At 46.6% G+C, this 9,189-nt stretch overlaps 1 protein-coding gene across 1 annotated transcript in view; it reads left to right on the forward strand.

The window, feature by feature from the left end:
• Positions 1-8,576, forward strand: part of LOC307058216 (protein FAM184B-like) — a gene marked incomplete at both ends in the record, with an annotated part of 76,170 nt that extends 67,594 nt beyond the window's left edge. Inside the window, 6 exon segments of the mRNA XM_079711654.1 lie at positions 1,366-1,381; positions 1,385-1,503; positions 3,619-3,736; positions 5,474-5,578; positions 6,413-6,612; positions 8,483-8,576. Coding sequence (XP_079567780.1) covers positions 1,366-1,381; positions 1,385-1,503; positions 3,619-3,736; positions 5,474-5,578; positions 6,413-6,612; positions 8,483-8,576 — 652 coding nt within the window.
• Between the last annotated feature and the right edge of the window lie 613 nt (positions 8,577-9,189).

Below are 9,189 nucleotides of genomic sequence, written 5' to 3' on the forward strand. Positions count from 1 at the left end.
GGGGTCGAAGCGGAGCAGCGCCCACGGGAATGCCGGGAGCCGCCTCTGTGTGCTCATAATTAGCTGCGTGACGTTGGGCGAGTCTGCTAATCTCTCCAAGACCCTGCCCTTACCTGTAAAATGTAGAAAACACCACCCCCTCTCAGGGCTGTTGTAGAATGCAGTGAAATGTATAGGAAGATGCTTAGCACTGACCCTGGCACTGGGTAAATTGTGGTGGCAACTCTGATTGCCTTGTCCAGGCTGGATAGCCCTTTATCAAGTCCTGAATTCATGGCCTTCTTTTTCCCTGGCTGGAAAGTTTATAACTACAACTTTAATTTCATTAATAGATATAGGACTTTTCAAGTTATCTGTTTCTTCCTGAGTGAGCTTTGGTCGTTTGTATCTTTGAAGGCATTTGTCCATTTCATCCCAGAGTTTGAATGTTCCAGTCTCCGGCATAAAGTTCAAGTGAAAGTAGGCCTGAGGCTCATCTGAGAAACAGCCATGAATCCACCTGGCCAAGGTGGAGCACCTTAAATTCAGTTAGAGACTCACCATGTGACACTGGAATAAGGAGACTGGACCAGAGTAGGGGCTCCTAACCATTTCCGATTACAGCCCCCTCCAGGTGAGGAAAACGAAGTCCCTCTCCTGGAGAAGGATATCATCACACAAAAATATGCATGTACTTTCAGAAGGTGTCAGGCCCCCTGAGGCTGGTCTGAGGATCCCTTAGTGCCCCACCCCAAGGTTAGGAAAAGTGATAGCTGATGGTCAAATATACGCTTTGTGCCACGGGCTCTTCTGGACATGGATTAACGTTGTTCATCCTTTCAATAACCGTATAAGGTAGCCACTTTTGTCACATGGAGAAACTGAGCAGAGGGCAGCTCGCCCAAAGTCATGCAGCTAGGAGGTGTTAGGCCACGGAGGGACGCAGGCAGCCTGGTTCTAACCAGTGTTCTCCTAATCTCTCTCCCATCCTGCCTTCTCACCCTGGACCGCTGGTCTCCCAGCTCTCAGAGTCCACAGCGTTCGGTAATTCTGATACAGAATCTCAGCCTCCAGGCCTACCCTCCTCCCCCAAGTGAAAGGAGTGTTTTCTGGGACTCCTCTCCTGAGCTCTCCTCCACCCCTTCCCCCAGAAGGCTGCCCTTTGTGCTCAGGTTTCTCCTTCATGGAATGCTGGGGGTGGAAGGTACTGAGAAGAGGTTCCACAAGCTGGACCCCACAACTCAGAGACCCCGGATCTCCTTCCCACTGTGTCCTGACCTTAGATTCTGCAGGCCACCCAGCAGAGTGGGGAGAAACTCCAGTGCCCTAGAGGTTCAGTCCCTAGAGCCTGGACAAGCCCAGCTGTGCTTCCACCCCGCCCCACAGGCTGCTGGAGGAGGTTTAGCAAGCCCAGCGGGCCCGGGAGGTGGAGATGCTATGCCAGCAACACCGGAAGGAGATGCAGGCCATGGTGGCCGATTTCAGCAGCGCTCAAGTGCAGCTCCACGCCCGGCTGGCTCCCCTGTAAACTGAGTAAGTGAGGACTTGGCCCCAGGTTGGGAGGGACTAGTAGATGTACCATTTTATTAGGGGGACCTCATCCTAGTGTCCCCAGGACTCTCCTAGTTTTGTTTTTTTTTTTTTTGGCGGTACGCGGGCGTCTCACTGTTGTGGCCTCTCCCTTTGCGGAGCACAGGCTCTGGACGCGCAGGCTCAGCAGCCATGGCTCACGGGCCCAGCCGCTCCGCGGCATGTGGGATCTTCCCGGACCGGGGCATGAACCCGTGTCCCCTGCATCGGCAGGCGGACTCTCAACCACTGCGCCACCAGGGAAGCCCCCTCTCCTAGTTTTAAAACTAGAAGTCCCGAGTTCCAGAAGCGCCTCAGTTCCAGGCAAACTGGGATGGTTGGCCACCCGTCTTTTTATGAGACTGCATTCCCGTCTTGTGCAGGGTACTGGGAATCTGTGAGGAATGAGCATGGTTTGACCCTCACACACAGAAGAAGATCAGGGCTACTTTTTTATGAGCATTTCTGCCTTCTAATGTGCATCATCTCATTTAATCTTCACAGCAGTTCTTCAGGGTGGAAACCATTGTTCCCATGGATTGATTAAGAAAGCAAGGGCCCCTCATGCAAGCATTCATTTATTCATTCAGCAAATATTTGTTAAGGGCCTACTGTGTGCCTTGCACTGTTTTAGGCTCTGGAGTTACCGTGGGAATAAAACAAAGACTGTGCTCTCATAGCACTCACAAATTCTAGATGGGGATTCTGACAAAGAAATAAGCAAATAAATATTTAACTTCATATCAGGTAATGAAAGTACCTGAAGGTACTAGAAGGAAAACAGGATCAGTGTCTAGAGTGCCAAGGGTGGGCAAGGAGGTGACATTTAAGCATAAAGAGGAGAGGAAATGAGAGAGCCATCTGGACGAAGAGCATTCCAAGCAGCCAGAGCAGCAAGTGCAAGGGCCCTGGGGCCTGCCTCCCAAGACCAAACAGCCAGAAGGCTTAAGTGGAATGAGTGAGAGAGTGATGATAGGAACTGAGGTTGGCAAGGTAGCTGGGAGGGGTGGAGGAGATGCTGCGCTGAGCAGGAAGGGGTTTGGGTGTATTCGGATGGAGTGCACTGGGAAGCCCTTGTAAGGCTTTGAGCATGACTGACATGGTCTGAGATACCTTTTAACAGGGTCACTTCTGACTGCTGAGAGGAGAAGAGACTGGGAGATCGGGGTTAGTGGCAGGGAGATCAGGTCAAGCAGCACTAAGTGAATTTAAACGTCACCTGTCTGACCCTTAACTTGTGCTCTTAAAAACTGTCCTCCACTGGCTCCAATACAAGGCAAATCATCCAAAATCTGGAGTGGAAGGTTTTACCAGCTACCATCTAATGGGTTCTTAGCACGTGCTGGGCATGCATTATCTCACTGAATCCTCACAACCACCCAGTTTCACGCCCATATTAAAGAAGGAACTGAGTCTCATGGGCAAAATGCCCAAGATTACATAGCTAGAAAAAAGCAGAGCTGGGATAAGAGCCCAAGTCATCTCACCCCAAAGCCCTGGCCTCTTATCAACTACAGTCAGTAAATCACCGGCAGCCCTCACCCTCTCTCCGCCACCATCCAGAGGTTATTTCTCTCCAGCTTCACACTGAAAGCGTGGTGGTACCAGCTGCCCCGCTGCTTTGCAGAACTAGCTAATGCCATGCTCTCTGGCTGCCTGCAGGTGGGGCGGGAGCCACATCTGTATTGGCATAACCTGCTGGCCTTTGCATGGGTGGGGACGTTTTCCGGCTGAGGCCTCTTCTCCCAAACTTCACTGATTCTTGAAACCCCACTGCATGTGGCATCAGTGTGCACACACAGGCCTTTGGTTTCTGGGCCCTACAGAACCTGGGGGAACTGACAAGTGTCAGACTGGGAGTTGCAGTCCTGGGCTCCACCTGGAGCTCTGCAGCCAACTCACTGGGTGGCCCTGGGCAGGCTCTCTGGGCCTCAGTTTCCCCTTTGGTGAACAGAGAGTGGCCAGCCAGGCCAAGCAACATAGCAGCATCCCCATCACGTCCACCTCTTCTCCCTCCTTGTGGTTGGGTTATTGCAGCATGGTGGCTAACTGCATGCCTGCTCCAAACAGACTGAAAGATTCCGGAGAGAAGCCAGGAAAGGGGGAGTTGAGGCCGGAGGACGTTCAGCTCATAGGCCATCTGCAGACCCGCTTGAAGGAGAGGGAGGAGATCATCAAGCAGCTCACGGTGAGGCTGTCCGGGGTATTCGCTTTAGCCTCGCACTTCCATGGGTGCCTAAAACTGTAATCCTGATAACCCGAAAACCACCTTACAAAAGGTCCTTGGTTATTTTTCCCCTATCATATAAAAAAATACATGCTCACTAAAAAAAAATTAACACAGGAAAGTAGAAGACAAAAAAAAATCGCTCTCAAGTCCCACACCATCTGCCTGATGTTGGTATTGTTTGGTTTTTTTAACCTACAGCATTTGGGAAAATCTAGAATGGTTTGCACCTCACACTCATGTTTCCTCACACTTTAACCATTGCTTTAGGCTTTTGCCCAGCCTTCCTGTGCTCCAAGCTTTGGTTGAAAGTTCTCTGTAAGCCAGCTCCCAGTGGCTTACATTCAGCTCTGGGGACTTTGGATGATACACTCGCTCCTGTCAGCGTTGCCCACGTGGGTCAGCTAATTAGCCACATCAGAAGTCCAGCCTCTTCCCACCATCTCCATCTTCACCACCTTCACCAGGTCCAGGCCCTGCTGCCTCTCATGCATGATGGAGAGTCCACTGGTCTCCCCACTCACTCCAGCCTCACCCCACTCTGTTGACCTCACAGCAACCAGAGTACTCTTATAAAAATGTAATTCGGACCACAACACGGCTCTGTTCAGGACCTCCTGTGGCTCCCTGTCCTTCTCAGAGTAAAATCCATGGTCTTATGGTAGCTTACACAGCGACACATCCTCCCACAGTACACACGCACACTTGTATCTCACACCCATCCTTGCACCCTCCTGCTCCCCAGTCACATTGCTTCATGTCAAGATGAAGAGGAAAACTTAACCACCAACTGAAAATTAGATGATACTAATAAGGAATTGCTTGTTTGCTAAGTGTGACAAAGGTATTGTGGTTATGTTTTTTTTAAAAAAGAGTCCTTATCTCTTAGAAACACTTATCAATGTTTTTTTGTGGGGGGGGTTGGCTGCGTTGGGTCTTCGTTGCTGCGCGCGGGCTTTCTCTAGTTGCGGCGAGCGGGGGCTACTCTTCGTTGTGGTGCGCGGGCTTCTCACTGCGGTGGCTTCTCTTGTTGCGGAGCATGGGCTCTAGGCCCACGGGCTTCAGCAGTTGTCGCACGTGGGCTCAGTAGTTGTGGCTCGCGGGCTCTAGAGCGCAGGTTCAGTAGTTGTGGCGCACGGGCTTAGTTGCTCCGCGGCATGTGGGATCTTCCCGGACGAGGGCTCGCACCCGTGTCCCCCGCATTGGCAGGCGGATTCTTAACCACTGCGCCACCAGGGAAGCCCTCAATGTTTTTACAGATGAAATTATGCAACAACTGGAACTTGCTTTAGAAACAATACAGCAGGAAAGAAAAAAAGTGGAGAATGACACAGGTAAAGAAGATTGGCCATGTAGTGATTGTACCTGGGTGTTTTTTTTTCTTTGTCTTAACTAATACCTTTCTGCAGTAGATTCTGCTCAGATCCTAAGAGTACCTGGATCTCTGACTTCCCTAAGGCATTCCAAAAAGGCTCTCCCTTTCCTTCACAAGGGGTGCTAGGGACACAAAGGCCCCAGAAATAAAGATGCTTCCTCAAAGCTTCAGTGGGTGGCAGCTTGATTCCCACTGACTTCCCCTCCCTTCCCTGGTCTTTCCTCCTCTCTGTAGTCTGCTCTCACACAGCCATCTTCCTTCAAATTAAACTCCGTGTGCTGGGTAGTTAGGCTCATTTAGACTCCGTTGTATTGTTTTTCCAGGAGGAGAAAAGATTTCACTACGCAGCATTCCCCAGCGCAGTGTCCCATCGGAATCGGTCCTTCTCTTTCAATCCTCGCCCAGGGTATTTGACCCCTTCCATGAAGGTAAATTGGTCCTACTGGTTTCAATGCATTACATAATTCTGCTGGCTTTGTTTTTCCCAAAGGTAATGGCAGCTTATTTATCAACTGTCCAGCATTCATTTGGAGGAATATTCATTGAAAATAAGACCCTCAGGAAATAGTCCAAATTATTAATAAACAGTATTTATATCTGGCTAGGCAGATTATGTGTTTTTTATTTTTATGAGTTTTTTGAATTTTCCAAACTTTTTGTATATAAATGTGTCACTCTTAATAATGGCTATATCTGGGTGATAGGAAGGAGAGAGAGAAGAGCAGGAATCCTTCACTGTAACTTTTTTTCCTTTTATAAAAACTTTTGGAATTTATTACAGTGAGAGTATTCACATCCAAATCTCTCATCTGCTATCACAAAATCCTAAAGTGCTTAAAAATTTGTATTTTTTTTGTAACTCATAGGACAGTAAACCTAACCCAAGCTGAATTCATGTAAGCTCATTTATAACTTTTATATATCGCTCTTGGTGTGACAAAATGTAAGTTTCACTCCAGAAATATTAATGTGTTTGAGGACAAGGTGGGCCCAGCTTCTGCTGGGGATGTTATATAGCCTTTTAAAATCTAAAACAAGATTTTAAATTAAAAAACACATTTGTCACCAGACGTTTTGGATAAGAGATTGTGAGCCTGTGTTTTTTTAAAGCACAAAGTGGATTGGAAGATAAAATGCTTTAAAAAATAACATGTAAGTTATTGCCTCCTTGCTCATATAATTTCGGTTGGGCAGGCCTTATCTACTTTTACAACAATGCCTCTTTGGGTGGTACTAACAGGCCTTTCCTTCAATACCAACAGAAAAAGAAGATGGAGGAAGTGCCCAGCCGAGTGGTCAGTGTGCCAAACCTCGCTTCCTATGCTAAGAACTTTCTGAGTGGCGACCTGAGCTCCAGGATCAACACTCCTCCGATAACTAAGTCACCCAGCTTGGACCCAGGCCCCAGCTGTGGCCAGCCTTACAAACCCACCCCATCTCTAGATGTAAAAACTGCCACAAGGTAGGGGGCCAAAGCTATCATTCCATTTTCCCATAGTCAGGAGGGAAATTAGTATTCCTTTCTGGAACCTGTTAAATACCCAGCATTTCGGCCAATACAAAGGGTAACGAAACAAGCCCTGCCTTGAACAAATTACAACCCAGCCAAAAAGGAAGATATGTAAGAGAAGGGAAATAGGTCATTCTTTGGAAGAGGCACTATTCCTGATACCAAATTTCAGAAAACCTTTTTTTTGTCCCATGGATGATTAGACAGGGGACATTGAATCACTTAGCTGACTACTTCAGAGTGGGTCACACAGAAGATGGACTCATCATCTGGCCTTGAGTCTGGATTCAAATTCTGGTCCTCCTTGTTCTTAGCTCGCTTGGCTTTGGGCAGCTCACTTGACTTCTCTGAGTCTGTTTCCTCACCTCTAAAATGAAGATAATACAGCACCTACCTCATTAGACTCATGTGAGACTGAAGGAATTAATCCATAGGACATGCTTAGCACAAGACCTGGCACAAAAGTATTCAGTAATTTTCCACTATTATTATTAAGGTTATTTCTCAAGATTCCTTGTATAATCTTGAAATTTTAAGGCCTCTTAATCTGTGGGTTTGGTTGATCATGCATGATGATCTCTGATACTGCCTTATTTTTCCAGAAGCCCTTGCAGCATGCTTCTCTTCCAGAAATGTGTGATTTCCCCTTTGTTTATTGATTCCTTCCTGTCCAGCCTTCCCTTCCCTTTAATTCTGGGCTTTGAAGTTTGCATTTCTGAAAGGGGCCCTTCTGAAATGTTCCTTTTCCAAAGGCCTGCCTGCCCAAGGGTATTTGGACAAATATGAGTGTGGAGCTGGAAGGACTTCCTGTCAGTCACTGAACGAGTCCAGCCCTTTGTGTCACAACTGAGGACACTGAGGCCTGGAGCCCCAAGCACACAGTCTATTAACTGCCAGAGTCAGCCTGATTGGCCACAGTTCATCTCATTATCACACACCTGTTTAAAGCTGTGTTCCCACTGTTTGCTTGTTTTAAAGATTTATTTTATTTATTTTTGGCTGCGTCAGGTCTTAGTTGCGTCACGCTGGACCCTTGTTGAGGCGTGTGGGATCTTTTGTTGCAGCACGCAGGCTTCTCTCTAGTTGTGGCATGCGGGTTTTCTCTCTCTAGTTTTGGTGCGCAGGCTCCAGGGCGCGTGGGCTCTGTAGTGTGCAGCATGTGGGCTCTTGTTGAGGCGCCGAGCTCAGCAGCTGTGGCGCGCAGGATTAGTTGCCCCGCAGCATCTGGGATCTTAGTTCCCTGACCAGGGACCAAACCCGCGTCCCCCACATTGTAAGGCAGGTTCTTTATCACTGGACCACGGAGGAAGTCCCCCCACTGTTTTATAAGAAGCTTCACAAATGCAGTTAGAGACCGTTCAGACAGGTATACACTGTACTTTCTTACCTACCGTCTCCCCTTTTCAATTTATTAGGCTAATTTTACAACCTCATTGAAATGCCAGAGCACATCAGATAACTTTTGAAGAAGCCATAAAGTGTAATACTGTATTGATTAACCATTTCTTCTTTTACCTGTTTTTGGAGGGGGGTTATTGTTTAATTTGTGCCTGAAATAAATAGTACATGTTGCAAAATATGCCTCGTTAGTGTTAAGTGAAACAATGGAGAACCTTCTGTTTTCAAAACTGGAATTAGATGCTCCCTCTCCATCCCCATCCTTCACAACTTGTTTCTAGCTCCCTAATATTGGCCCATCACGTTCTAGTATCTTTTTAAGAGTAAAGAAGCAGTTATCTTTCCCTGAAAAGATGGTAGAGTATTAAGTTGTTTATTGAATAATTTTCAAAACCATCTAAGAAAACGTTTTGTTTGTTTTTAGGACACAAGATGATGAAACAGCCCAACCCAAAGAAGTCCAGCAGAAGCAGGGCTCAGCCCACCAGGAATGGTTTACCAAATATTTTTCTTTCTAAACTGATCGTGAAACTGATCATAAAGTGGATATTTGAAGCACAATTCTTTTGAAGCATCTGATTGAAGGAATGAACTAAAAAGCCAACCAACCAAATAACTTGCTTGTAATATGATTTACATACATAGCTAAAACAAATTCTTGCATTAACATTTCATACTGTTTCATTGTGACATTAAGATAAAACAAGCCAGTGTGATCAGAAAGTGCCCATAGGGAAATATTATTAATGTTATTGATGACCTACCCATGGTATTTCTAGTGTCCATAAGATTGCAATTTGCATTGTGGAATATCAGACTTTGTGATTTCCATGGTCTACTTTTAAAGTGGTTTCATTTTCCTAGGATGCTGGTCATCTTCACTTGAGAAGTGTTTTGATGTAAATGATATAATTCCAAAATACACACGTAACCTCAATAGGTAGAGGAATGAAACAAAGCTCAAAATAACCAGGAAAGTCAATTTTAAAAAACCAAAGAAAACAAAACTACTAGGAATGGACTATAACAGACCTTGGCATACTTGGATCAAATATTTTGACTTCCTAGGTCCAGGACATGAAGAAGATTATAGAGGGCATAACACCTACCTCAAAGGGGCTTTTTGAAGTT

The sequence above is a fragment of the Hyperoodon ampullatus genome (assembly GCF_949752795.1).
Source record: "Hyperoodon ampullatus genome assembly, chromosome: 1".
NCBI classification, from domain to species: Eukaryota; Metazoa; Chordata; class Mammalia; order Artiodactyla; family Ziphiidae; genus Hyperoodon; species Hyperoodon ampullatus.